The following is a 14,198-nucleotide window of genomic DNA, read 5'->3' as shown; positions in this document are numbered from 1 at the left end:
ATCTCTCTATGCTTTTGCTTTCATTGTTCCTCTTCTAGGATGCCAACCTCCAGTTCCCACACGTGATTAGGTTTTACTCGCCCTTTCCAACTTCCCTTTGATCACAAACCTTCCATGATCCCCCCTGGTTGGAATGAATGCCACAATACTCATGTTGAGATTTAGAATTTGTGACTCTAGAAAGCAGGGTAATAATGTATATGACAATTCAATAGGCTGTGGCTTGCATGAAACAGTTTCTCCATTTGTTGAGTGAAAGAATGAGATTGGCACCATTCAACAGCTTCTCTTATTTTAAAAAAAAAAAAGTGTTTTCCAAAGCTAAGGGATGACTCAGGGTCATGGGGCTGTGGTGAGTGCTTGCATCTGCATCTCTATATTTTGCTTGGAAGTTTTAGGGGTGGTCTTTATATAACAGATACTCTCAGAGTTGGGAGGGAACACCTGGTCTGACTGCCAACACAAATAAATAAGCATTATACCTGCCTGGTGGCTATTCAGCCCCTGCCCGAGCATGTCCAGTGACAGGGAGCTGTGTCCTGCCAGCCTCGATGGCTTTTTAAGGGCTGGGTGGATGGTTGGGGGAGAATAAAGAGTGAAGAACACAACTTTGCTTTTCCTATTGATTACTCATTCTGGGGCTTGCTGACGGTATCACATGAGATAGGTTAAATCACGCTATGGTGAAAAAACAACAACACTTAACCTTTTGGCAGCTTAAAGCAACACAAGTTTCTTTATTGCTCACACTCTAGCCCATCATGAGTTGCCTAGGGGCCTCTTTCCTTACTTGTGGCTTCAGGATGATGGAGTACCCACCATCTTAAATACTTTTTGCGTTGTGAGAGGAAAAGGAAAAGAGACTCTGGAGCATTTTGTATCAGCCGTTAAGTGGTCTGGCCCTTCTCTCCACATCAATTCTGCCCACAGCCCATCGGCACCCCCAACCCTCGAGAACTGGAAAATGCGACCTTACCACCTTCCAGAAGGTTGAGTGTTGGGTGTGAGTGGAGGCAGCCATAATGGCTATGGCGCAGGCCTCATGCAAATGGCCTGGCTGATTTCCATTTGGTCTAGAAGGAAGAGGTTTCCTACCTCTTTCACATAATTGTGACAAGGAGCAGCTGGGGAAGTAGGTAAGGACCAGTGTGTGTATCAAAAGGTCACTGTCACTCCTAAAAGTCTCTGGATTAGTTGGAGGAGCCTCTTCTACTTGTAAGTAGTAGTGTTTTAGGTAGTAAGAGGTCAGTGGTCAGTGTTCTAGGTAGTAAGAGGTCATCTGGAGAAGCCACCTGAAATGGCAGAGTAAATTATTCAGTTTTTTTTCCAACCGTCCAAAAGGCTGGAGACCTCTGTGACTAGCTGGCCTCCATTAAGCAGTTTTCTTCTGCATGGAGACAGTGATGAATCCTCCCTGCTTGGAAGGTTACAGCCTCCACAATCAATCAAGCCCCAAAGAGAGAAGAAGCGGTGGTCATTAAGAGTGGGACCTGAAATCCAAACTGTAATCAGTCAGAGATTTGTCATTGGAGTCGGAGATGGAGATGGAGAAATAATGGATGATTCAGGCCCGTGGTGGCTGTCTCTAAACGTGTTAATTACCTCAGCTTAAGTGGCTGAAACCAATGATTAGAAACTGTGGAGATGTGCACAGCAGAACTCACAGCCACTGCCTCCCGGGGCTGGTGCACCCGGCTCTGAGAAAGTGGGCTTTCTCTTTGAATGGGAGGGGGTAGAGTGATGCCTTGGCTGGGGGTAGATAGGGTTGGTTAGCACAGCTCTGAGGTCCTATGAGGAGATATACTAGGGACATGGCGTGCCCCCTCCTGCCAGGTGGTTGAGATTCACAGGGGCTGGCTGTACCCAGTTCACCCACCAAGGGTCACCACCTCCGGAATGATGGCTCCTTTGTTCTGATTCTTCAGGTGACTGCTTGGGAAGTCTAAGGTGAGGGTTAATGCAATTCATCTGCACTGGACTTTGAGACTAAAGAAGGTGCCCCATAGTTACAAAATGTCTTACACGTGTGCTGTGCATGTCTTTATTTTTAATGTGTGCGTATGTGTTTCTCTCTCTGCGTCTGCCATCTGGGGTAGTTAGCTCATCTAACTAAATTGAGAGACCAAAGTCATGGTCCACACCCAGATGGGATGGTTTGAGGGAGTTTGTTCTCCACCCAAAGGCATCTTAGTTTGTAACCACAGGCTGCATATCTAATGCCAGCCAGCCATGTTGTAAACACGTGCACTTGGTCAGTTCAACGCACTTTAGCAAGTATTTGTTAAGTCTCTCCTAACTGCCGTGCATTGTACAAAGGCACTTTGTAAATGGAAATGAGAAAAGAATAGACGTTGGCTAAGATGGCTTGCAGAATGCTGGACAGAGGAGTCTGTCTGTATTGGGAGGTGGGAAGAAGATGATGACTCCACAATGGATAGATTAGGAAAGTACCCCTGGGAGGGGGTCAGAAAACATGCTGTGGGGCCCAGAGGTACAGGGGAGGGTGGGCAGAACTCCCAATAGAAAGTGGCATTTGAGGCCAGACACAGTAGCTCATGCCTGTAATCCCAGCACTTTGGGAGACTGAGGTGGGCAGATCACCTGAGGTCAGGAGTTCAAGACCAATCTAGCCAACATGGTGAAACCCCGTTTCTACTGAAAAATACAAAAATTAGCTGGGCGTGATGGCAGACACCTATAATCCTAGCTACTCGGTAGGCTGAGGCAGGAGAATTGCTTGAACCCAGGAGGCGGAGGTTAGAGTGAGCCGAGATCACGTCACTGTACTCCAGCCTGGGTGACAGAGTGAGACTATGTCTCAAAAAAAAAAAAAAAGTAAGTGGCATTTGAGATGGGCCTTGCAGGATATTTCAAAAGATTTTGATAGGAAGACCAAAGCATTCAGGATAGCCTAAGCAATACAAAGTATATTTATATATTATATAAATAAATATATTTGGTAATATATATCTATATCTCCCTACATAACTGGGTAAAATGGTGCATTTATATATGTAACCTTCCCTACTGCTGGTCTAGGTGTCAAATTTCTTACAGTTACCCTTTAGCTTACAACTTTGATTTCTGATAAAATGTAAGCACCCTTGGGAGCAGCTTTTCAATGCTTTTAAGCTCCTTTTACCCATTTATACCTGTGTGGCTGGGTTGGAGGTGGAAGAGCTTAGTCTTCCTGCTGGTTGCTTCCCACCATCAGGCCTTTCTTGGTCAGGATCAGTTTCTTCCCTCTTCCCGCAGAGGCTACACTGTCCCTCTTCATCATTGCTAATTGTTATTTTTCTTGCATTCCTCTTGCTCCATCCACCATCAGGCAAAATGCCACTGCCTCTTGGGGCTGGCCATTTTTTCCTGACCCTCCTATATTTGTGATAAATGTACATATTCACTTTAGGTTTGTGAGTTACTATAGGAGGACACACAGGGGCCAGAAAAATAAGAGCAGGGCAGTTATGGACTCATTAGAAACCCTTGCAGTATTTCTTCTAGTGGTCCTGCCTTGGGTCAGATGACACATGGACTGGACCAGCTCTTCCAGTCTTCCCAGTGGCCATCCATGGGTGACCCCTAGGAGCAAGCACGGTATTCTATTAATAGCAAGTAGTGCACTGAGGGCTTGTGTCATTTGGGTTTGGGTATAATGAAAAGAGGAGTGCCATAAAAAGAAGAACTTACCAGAAATGGATCTGTGTTGGGACAGTGGCTCTATGTTGCTCAAGGGAGGGCCTTTGTATCAACTGCCTGTGAGAGGCAGTGTCCAGGCAGAAGTCAGCTGCCATAGAAGCAGGAGTGGTGTTTTCCTCCTCTAACTCAGGGCTGTGTCTCTGCTCCCTCTTCAGCTGGTGCTGCCAGAATACTCCATCCATAGCCTCTTCTGCATCATGTTCCTGTGTGCGCAAGAGTGGCTCACGCTGGGACTGAATGTCCCTCTACTTTTCTATCACTTCTGGAGGTAAGTCGGACTGGGACTGGTCTATCCTCTTTCTTTTCTGCCAGGGCAACCTGCTCTCCAGTGACGATGTCCCCCAAATAGACAGCTTCTAGTGCCTTCCAATCATCCCTTCCTTTCTGGGTCTCTGTCTTTAAAGCCCATTCCCAAAGTGCTCTCAGGCAGCAGGTCCAATAAGAGAAGGCCCTTTTTGTTGGTTTCATTAACCACAATCCCATCCCTTGCAGGTCAGTGTTAAAAGCATCTATAGTAGCATTCACAACAGCCAAAGAGTGGAACCAACCCGAATGCCCATCAACTGATAAATGGAGAAACAAAATGTGGTATATCCATACAATGGAATATTATTTGTCAATAAAAAGAAATGAAGTACTGATATATGCTACAACATGGAGTCCTAAAGAAAGGATCAATGAAAAAAGCCGGACACAAAAGGCCACATATTTCATGATTCTATTTATATGAAATGTCCAGGATAGGCAAATCTATAGAGACAGAAAGTAAATTCATGGCTGCCAGGGACTGGGAGGGAATGAGATAGGGAATGACTGCTAGTGGGTCAAAGGTTTTCTTTTTAGGGTGATGAAAATGTTCTGAAATTAGATAGTCATGATGGTTGCACAACTCTATGAATATACTAAAAACCACTGAATTGTACAATTGTACACTTTAAAAGGGTGACTTTTATGGTATGTAAATTATATCTTAATAAAAAAAAAAGCACCTACCAGATGGGCTGGATTTTCTGGGACAGTTATAATTTCATATATTCTATTCCCTTCTAAGACCATGCGTCAGATCATGTGATTTTTGGCTTTTTGTAAAATAGAGTCACCATATGGACACAGGAGGCAGAGGTGGAGGAATATCAAAATAGTAGAGAGGGTATTTGTGCAGATAAGTTGCCTGCCCTTGACCCTTGGCTGCGAGAGCATTGGACCCCAAATTGTTTTATCATTGTTATTCTACCATAAAATCTGGCTTGAATTTAGCCACACCTAAGACATGCACTCCTTCATTTAGAAAACATGCAGAATACATTCTACACGCCAGGCATTGCGAGGGATTTCACGCTAAGTGTAAAGCAAAACCTTTACCCTTAAGGAACGTACATCCTAGTGGTAGAGGGAAATATGTTCTTAACAGACATATGAGGAATACAGGTAGGAGCATAGAGAAAGAAGCACTTAAATAGACTCAAGAATGACTTTGGAAAAGCACATTCCAGAGAGAGGGACCAGCATGTGTAAAGGCCCAGAGTTAAGAGAGCACTTGGTGTGTTTGGGAAATAGTAGTTGTTCAGTGAGGTTGGATGTAGGGTTCTTCAAGGGAAATAAGAAGAGACAGGTTGGCAGACAGCTGAGAGTATGGTATGGAGGGCCTGAAATGATTTTATGGGGAAGGTGCAATTAATTTATTTTTTAGGTAATGGAAAATGATCAGAAACTTTAGAAGAAGACAATGGCATTACCTGATCTGATTTTTAGGAAGGTGGCCTGGGAAGTAGTGTAAAGGATGGGTTAGAGGGTGAAATATTGAGATTGAAATCCAACTGGGGGGTTATGGTGGGAACTCCAGGTGGAGAGATGAGAGAGCCTTGACCCATGTAGTGGGAGTCAGAATGATGAGAGAACAGAAGAACCCATGGAAGTGAACTGGACAGGCCTTGGCCCATAATTGGGTGCAGGTGAGGGAGAGGACACCTCTAGGCTGGGTGACCGGGAGGTTGATGGTGCCATTGACCAGGGCCAGCAGGGTAGAAGAAATCTCAGGTTTAGGGAGGAAGGAAAAAGATTCAGTTACATCGAGAAGCCTCACTTTAAGTAAAGGCAATGTGCTATCATCTGAATTAGAGAGAGGTCAAATAGGAGATCCAGGATTCACAATAACCAAGTGAGCTGGGTTTCATTTTCTGTGTTTGACACATGGGGACACAGAGACTCACAAAGGTTAAGTCAGCTGTCCAGCTCGGACGTGGCAGGGCTGAGGTTACGTCCCACCTCTGTATGAATCCCAGTCCGAGTCCCTGCTGCCTGACACACTGCCCCAGGGGCTGGCTCTTCTCCCCAGGAAAGGAGTTCCTCCCAAGGTCCTTCAAGTAGGGGGCTGTCAAGGCAGCGTATCAGAAATGTGATTGACAAAACATCGATCAGGGCACTGCTTGTGGGGCTAGCACTTGTCCAAAAGGGAGGAAAAGGAGAGGCAGCCAGTGTCCATAGACTTGGAAAGTTCATCTCTATGGAGGAAGGGAGGGGCTATAATCTCCTTGCCAGTAGGCACTTTGTCTTACCTTTTTTTTGAATCCCTGACAGGATCTAGTCTAGTTCCTGGCAATTAGTAAGTTCTCAGAACATGAAAGAAAAAAAGAATGAGGAGGAGAGGAGTCCTTTAAACATCAAAGGCCTTATACACCCTTTGTCCCCCTTTCCATTCCCCCTCCTTTCCAACAGGTCCAGATCAGTGACATTTCTCATACAGAGAAAGTCCCCTCCTGCTCTGGCTCTTAGTTTGTGTAAAGGAAATAGGACTGTCTGCTGTTGACTCAGTACCTGTTCTTCCCAGGTTATTTGCATACATCGCCTCACATAATAGTCCACAACAGCCCTGTGCGGAGGGCAATTCCGTCCCCATTTCACAGATGAGAAAGTTGAGGCTCAGCTGGATTAATGAGTGACCCAAGGAAAGTCAGTGTGGTGACCAGTGACTGGCAGGGCCTTTGCTCTTTCCACGGAGCCATATGGCCACCCTGCCCTTCTGCCTCCACTTAATGAGGTCACCTGGGAATAAAACTACAGTGACAGCAAATAGCTTTTGAGATCGCTCCCAGGAAGAGGAGAGGTGAGTGGCCTGGAGGGCTGTGAGCTGGCAGTTGTCATCGAATCTGGCTTGTGATTTCTTTTCAGCACAGTGTCAGTGACAGATAATGTCAGTGCAGTTCTCTGAAGGGGAAGGAGGAGGGAACAGAGGTGCTGGATCTGCGAGTTGCTACATTGCAGGATGTTCTTCAAAGCCAGTGTGATAAATCTCCCGGTTGGAGCCCTCTCCTCAGGTCCATGCTCACCATTGAGAACCACTGTCTGCCCTAGAGCCCAGGGAAGCCATTTATTTGCACTCCTGGCCTGTGGGTGGCTTTACCAGAATGACTGAAAAAGGAACTCGCTGAGAGATTCCAGCTCTACTTTGTTCTTGGGCTGGGCAGGAGGCTGTGGCCAGGTCCCTGGGGGCAGTGTCCTGGGGGCAGTGACCACTTCCCAAGGGACTCAGGAGGCTCAGACTCCTGCCCCAGGTCTCACCAAGCCTGATGGCTTCCCTCCTCAGGGGCTGTGGCCAGGTGAGCCTTGGGAATATGGTATTTTGGGCTCCCCTCCTCAGGGGCTGTGGCCAGGTGAGCGTTGGGAATATGATATTTTGGGCTCCCCTCCTCAGGGGCTGTGGCCAGGTGAGCCTTGGGAATATGGTATTTTGGACTCCCCTCCTCAGGGGCTGTGGCCAGGTGAGCCTTGGGAATATGGTATTTTGGGCTCCCCTCGGGGCGGTGGCCAGGTGAGCCTTGGGACTGTAGTATTTTGAAGTAGACACAGTTCATGTTAGCTGCTCCCCCTCCTCCTCTTTCCCACCCACGTTCTTTCGCTCACCCAGCTGCCGTCCGGGGCCTGCTCTCTCCCGACAGATGGCTGATGTTCTTTTTTAGTTCTAGGTCCCACTATCAAGAAGGAAAGCACCTGTAAACTGCTCTACACTCAAGTGGGAATAGGATGTCCTGAAGTACTCAAGATTTTCAATAACGGTCTGTGTAAAGTAGTTTTTAGGGTAGAATGGAGGTACGGTGGTGCCCCAGCAGTGGCAGTAGAGCCCCGTACCTCTGCCTACACCTGTCCTGAGAGGCAGCTCTTCCTCAGACTCCCAGGCAGTGCCAGGTGACACATTTCCCCTTCTGTTCGAGCAGCTTTGTATATGGGTGAAATTGCCATGATGCCAGTGGGTCGGAGTATTTGGGGATTTATTACCTGCTGGAAGATAGTGGCTGAGCCACTCTTCAGCGGTGCTTGAGCTGTGATTTGGGCAGAAGGCAGGCAATCGCTTGGCAGGGATTGCTCGACAGAAGCCCTGCATCAGAAGGGCTTGCCCAGGTGATGCCAGAAGTACCAGGACCTCAGAGACAGTGATGTCCTCTCTCCCTGCAGGTATTTCCACTGTCCGGCAGATAGCTCAGAGCTAGCCTACGACCCACCGGTGGTCATGAATGCCGACACTTTGAGTTACTGTCAGAAGGAGGCCTGGTGTAAGCTGGCCTTCTATCTCCTCTCCTTCTTCTACTACCTTTACTGGTGAGTAGCTGCCCCTCCTGGTGGTTTTGACTCCTGCAGCAAAAGGAAGAGAATTTCAGGCTGGCCTCTGGGAGGCAGCCTTTGGGAGATGGCCTGCGAGGGTGGGAGTGAAGGCCAGTCGGGTGTGGGCCTAGCTGTCTGACTCTGGCTCAGGAGCAAGGGCTTCTGTGTAGACAAGGAAAGGGGCAGGAGATCCTGCAGGAGGCCTTGCCTGCTGATGGGCACATCCTCAGGGCCATGCAGTGAAAACACCCTCTCAACATCCCTTTGGAGGTAACTGGTGAAGTGCGGTTGGTTACTCCTTCTTCCCTATAGGGCTTCCTGCCTCGCACAACTCTGCAGCTCAGCCCACCAGGTTGCCTGTGGTCCCGGGGCCCAGGCTCATCCTCACTGTCCCTTGCCCCGTGGCCTGTTTGCAAGGATTCTTGGGAACCATAACAGAGGCTCCAAACTCCCCGCCCCAGTCCCACAGTGGCTGTCATGGTTCATAAAGTGGCATTTTGGGTCACTAAATGCTTCATTTACCGTTTTCCCAATATTACATAACACCATTCCAATTAAGAAAAACCTGCCTACTTTGCAATCCTGTTTCAGGAATCTCCCCTCTTTGCACCTCTCCGCTCAGAACATCCTAACTAAGCAGATAGTTATAAACAGACTATCTTGTGGTTTGACAGCCCAGAGTGCCTTTTCCGCAAATGTCTCCTCCTCCTTCCTGCTCCTCTTTGGCTCATCTCTGGGGACTCTCACCTGTCACTTGCGATTCCGTCGTTACCTGTGGCAGGGCCATGGTGAACTCCAAACCTCCCAGTGATGTCTCCAAAAGGGCATGGTTGACAGCAGCCAGGTGAAGAGGAGGAGGTTGGTGTGTTGGACTCCACGCCACACCTAGGTTTGGATTGGGCTGTGGCAGGGCAGAATGTGGCTGCATTTGTCCAGCATTTTTTATTTATTTTTAAATTTTTCTTTAAAGATGGGGTCTCTCTGTTTCGCGCAGGCTGGAGTGCAGTGGTGCCATCACTGCTCACTGCAGCCTTGAACTCCTGGGCTCAAGCGATTCTCCCACCTTAACCTTCTGAGTAGCTGGGACTACAGGTATGTGTCACCATGCCCAGCTAATTTTTTTTTTTTTAAATTTTTTGTAGAGATGGGGTTTCACTGTGTTACCCAGGCAGGTCTTGAACTCTTCAGCCCAAGTGACCCTCCTGCCTCAGCCTCCCAAAGTTCTGACATTTAAAAATGAGCCAGGCTTTGTGCTCAGAGCTTTGTACGTATTGCTCAACTTATGAGATAAATACTATCCTCACTCACATACGAAAAATGAACTGAATCTGAGAAGTTTATGTTCCTGAATTCACAGCTAATAGTGTCACAGCTATAAGTAATACATCTTGAGTCCGATTTCAAAGGCTGAACTCCTTTTTCATTTTCCTTTTTTTTTTTTTTTTTTGAGGGTATCAGTCTGTCTCCCAGGCTGGAATACAATGGCAGGATCATAGCTTGCTGCAGCCTCAAACTCCAGGCTCAAGGGATCCTCCTGCCTTAGCCTCCTGAGTAGCTGGAATTATAGGCATGTACCACATGCTCGGCTAATTTTTGTATTTTTCTGTAGAGACAGGGTTTTGCCATGTTGCCCAGGCTGGTCTTGAACTCCTGGGCTCATGTGTTCCACCCGCCTCGGCCTCCCAAAGTGCTGGGATTACAGGCGTAAGCCACTATGCCCAGTAGCTCTTAACTGCTGGCTATCTTAGAAAACCTCTAGAAAAGTCTTTATCAAAGTGAGGGGTAAGGAAGGGAGGAAGGTGTGCTTTTTAAAAATACAAGATTCCTGGGCTTATAGCTACCTATTCAGACTTTCCAGGGCTGGGCTCCGCATTTTAAACAAGCTCTCTGGACAATCCTGATGCACACCTTGGTGGCCCTGGAGCATTCTACTTGGTTCTGCCTTCCCTTTACATCCTCTGTGTCTGCAGACTCTGTGGGGTGCTCAGGAATGTTTACTACTCCAGCTTGCGGGGAGCCTGACAGTCTTTGAAGCCTCCGGAGATTTCCATGGTGCCCAGTGGGTTCACCTAAGTCTTTCTGACTCCAAGTCTGAACTATCTGACAACCAAAGGCTTGTCAGATGGGTTCCTGTCTTGGGAAACATACAGAGCGTGGACAAAGCCGTTGTGGGCTTAGGGACTGGATACCTCGGAGGTTAGGTTTCTTCCCTGCAGTGTGCTCAACCCTGCTTTCTTTGTGGAGTCACAGACTTCCCCTTCTTCAGAGTCATGGGCTGAGTGGCCTGTCCCTAGAGACAGCGCTGTCTCTCCTGTAAGCCAACAGAATGAGACCAGTGTTTTAATTAGCTCCTGCCCCTTTAGCCTGGGATCCACCTCAGTGTGGATGAAGACGGAGGCAAGATATTTCCCTCATCTCAGTTTTGTTGCAGCAGATGCTGGAGCCGAGGCGTCGCCAGGAAGAAGGCATATGAATTCACAGGGAGGGAAGCTGCTGTGCGTGCTCCGCTGTGGGGGGTGGGAGGGGGCGGGGTGGGGAGGGCTTGGCAGCTCCTCTCGGTTGGATGGGTGTGATCGTTCTATAACTGAGTGTGTTCCAGACAGTCTGTTTGACTGTTTGTCCTCTAGTTCATTACTTCAATTTGGCCCTGCCTTCATGATACATGTGTTAATCACTTTGTTTCTAAAACAAAATTGGAAATAGTTCCTGCAGCCTCACTGGGACCCTGGGTGGCCCCCACGGTCTCCTGCATTCTTTGTTGAATCTGGCCCCTTCGTGCTCTGTGGGGCTCCATGAAAGACTCTGTTTCTCCCACCTTAGGAGCTGCCGGCCCCTCAGATCCAGAGCTGTTGGAGAGCACAGGAGCGCCAGCACAGGCCACCGTGGGAGGGAGAGAAGGGGACCTATGTGTGTGCAGAGCCATGTCTGAACTGAGCTCAGGGCTAGAGACCCACACAACAGCGGGGAAGACGGGGTGGGTGGTTTATGGTTTCAGCTTCCTGAGGAGCTCCTGAGGACCTTGGAGAGGTTAAGAAATGCGTCTCAGGTCCCCGCTAATAATTTGCGACATCTGGCTTCAGAGCCTGTGCTCTTTCTTCTATCCTGTTTGAATCACATGGCACCCATCACCCCACTTCACAGTTTGCCTTGTGGACAAGGTGATAATTTGAGGGTTGTGTTAGAAGGGGACTAGCTAACACAGATACTAATACTAGCTGGTGAGCCCAGTACGAACAGTATCCTAAAGTATTGGACAATACTTTAGGTCACCTGAAGTAGTAGGACCACCCCCCTGCACGGTTATTCTGGATCATGCCTGTCCCTCCTCAGGTTTATTTCTCTCCATCTATGTTATTTATGGTTTACTTGTTCCTTGACACCAGAGACCATGTTGGTTTTAAATGAAAGAATGAATGAAAGTGAGTAAATAAAGATATCCACATGAGGCTTAGTACTGTCATGCAAAAAGCGTTGGCTTCGGAGTTAGGATGTGGCTTCTCCACCTGCTGTCACTCCTCATCTGGCCCTCAGCTTCCCCAGGTGGAGTAAGTCCCTCTTGCTCCAGATCTGACCAGTGGTTCTCTGTGCACATGAGATGTGTGAGGTTCCTGAAGATGGAACTTCAGCTACTCAGAAGAGCCCATTGGGCCTCCACAGCTGCATAGGGTTAGAAGTAAAACCTTTTCACTTCTTTTCATTTCTTTTACTTCTTAGACGAATCTTTCTTCTCACTATAATGTGAAAGGCAGTTGGTTTCTTTTTCTGCCAAATAAAGAGGTATATTTTGATGCAGATCATTCCTCAGCCTTGCAAACTTAACCTGAAGTCCTTATTAAGAGCACAGGGATACATGTCCCCTTTACCCCCACTCTTAGTAGTATTGGGGCAATACTTTAGGTCACGCGCTTTTAATGCATGTTTAATTCCTGGAGTCCATTAAAAATAGGAGGGCCAGGGAGTTACCCAATCAAGAGTTGACTGAGTTCTGGTGCCCAGAGGGCTTATGTTCCCATGCAGGACTTTGCAATAACGAGGATGATCTTTTTCCCAGCACTAGCGTATTATCCAGCATCATCTGGGAGCCCCTGGACACAGCCATCATGCAAGCACGTGGCAGCTGCTGGCATAAAGAATCCACTGCACCCCCAGACCTGCCCTGCAATTGCACGAAAAGGAAAACAACCATAATAATCATCCTGATGAGAATAATAATAGGCACTTAGAGCAATCACATCTTTTATCCAAGGGATACAATATGCTCTCCCCAAAAATGTTTATTCCAGCGTTGTGGGAAGTAGAAGGGGCACAGTAGTGGAGTCGGCGAGATGCTATAGTGACAGGAATGAGGGAGAAGCCAAGGAGTCTGGCCTCTGGAAGGTCCCTCTCCTGAGGGGCAGCCTGAGTCCTCTGTGGGCTTCCACTAACGCCTTCTTTTCCTTTTCTTTTTGCATTCAGCATGATCTACACTTTAGTGAGCTCTTAACGCAAAGACCGTGCACGTCATCAGAGACTGAGACGGGAGAGACCTCAGACGGAGAGGTGCATTTCTGCTGGCGACTGGAGGAGGGACCAGAATGGGGATATGTGAGAAATAGACCCAGCAGGCAGTCTGACTGAACGGGAGCTGGGATCACGCAGCCAGCTGGGAGCCAAGTTAACCCTGCGTGTCTGTTGTTGCCCTGTGTGTCAATCTTTGGCATTCGAATTCCACATACAGGGTCCTATTGCCCTTCTGAGCATCAGTGGTGTGGGGGAGTAGGTGACAAAACACTAGACCTCTCCTGAGAGAGAATTGCTGCTTCCTGAATCCACTTCATTGAACAGCACCTTGCAAGTTCACACTGAGTTCCTGGGCCATGGGAGCGGAGGCTGGAAGGCTGCAAGGTGCTTGCTAAGGATCAGAATGACCCAGAATCAAGGCCAAGTCTGCAGGGACCTGTTGAAAGCCTCAAGAATGCCTTGGCTGCCCAAGACTCTTGTTGCCTTTCTTCCAAGCCGTGGCCACACCCTTTTTCTCAAATGGGAGGGGCTGGAGGGTGTGTGGGATTTGCCTTCAGCTGTAACCAGCCTTGAGCTCGCGGGGCTGTTTTCAGCTGAGGAGGGGTGAATATAGGAAAAATGGATTTTTGAAACGTTTGCAACATGTTCAAGGTGTTAGTTCTCCACCACACAGGTTGTATTCTTCTTTTGCCACCTCAAACCATCAGAATCATTTAATGCAAATCAATTGGTCAATGCTAGTCAAAGCTATGTTCTTACAAAAACCCCAGACAGCTCAGAGCTCAGAAAATCCTATGGAGTGGCTGCTCTGTACCATGGGCATCCGGCAGCCAGGAAGTGAGACAACATAATTATAACTTCGTTTTATGATGCTGCATCATTTGTACTGTTTAGGTCGACATGAGGACATCATCTTATTTAGAATTTTCCATTTGGCAATCTCTTTTGGGTGGGAGTTGTGCTGGGGGTTGTAAATAATGACAAGGCTGAGATTTTTATGATGTTTAAATTGGGCACAATGATTTTGACCTTATTCCCCAAACTTCTTTTCTACTGGTTAACACACACAGGCTATTTATACACATCCCCAGCTCCCATCTGAAACCTGTGACTCAGGTTTATGAATGGTGTTTGTGTAGCAACACATTGTGTGCTATGTTTATTAAAATGCAGCGACAACTTGAGTGTCTCACTTAACTGGCTCTCTCATTTCAACCATTACAGGCTGGATTTGTCTACATATGGTTGGAAAACTGATAGGAGGAAAAGGCAAATTTTCAAAAAGGCATCGTGCTGCTAAAAATTCTATGGAAAACAAAATGCAGACTTTTACTCCGAGGTTTATGGTGTAAAACTGGAGAATTTGAGGTGATGATTTGGGGAGAAGGCTTCCTCTTGGCCAA

The 14,198-nt window shown here is 47.6% G+C and overlaps 1 protein-coding gene across 8 annotated transcripts in view; it reads left to right on the top strand.

The window, feature by feature from the left end:
• The window catches only part of CNIH3 (cornichon family AMPA receptor auxiliary protein 3), a 337,129-nt gene extending 323,155 nt beyond the window's left edge, over positions 1–13,974 (top strand). For all 8 annotated transcript variants that reach the window (XR_003118971.1, XM_025381696.1, XM_025381676.1 and 5 more), the window contains 3 exons: positions 3,855–3,967; positions 8,149–8,292; positions 12,751–13,974. Coding sequence is in view for 7 of the 8 variants with exons in the window: in XM_025381696.1 (XP_025237481.1) it covers positions 3,855–3,967; positions 8,149–8,292; positions 12,751–12,778 (285 nt within the window). In the remaining variant the exon portion in view is untranslated. The remainder of the gene's footprint in view (positions 1–3,854; positions 3,968–8,148; positions 8,293–12,750) is intronic.
• Positions 13,975–14,198: the final 224 nt, after the last annotated feature.

The sequence above is a fragment of the Theropithecus gelada genome, chromosome 1 (assembly GCF_003255815.1).
Source record: "Theropithecus gelada isolate Dixy chromosome 1, Tgel_1.0, whole genome shotgun sequence".
Classification (NCBI taxonomy): Eukaryota; Metazoa; Chordata; class Mammalia; order Primates; family Cercopithecidae; genus Theropithecus; species Theropithecus gelada.
Note: the sequence above shows the minus strand (reverse complement) of the source record. Positions and strands in the feature narration are given on the sequence as shown.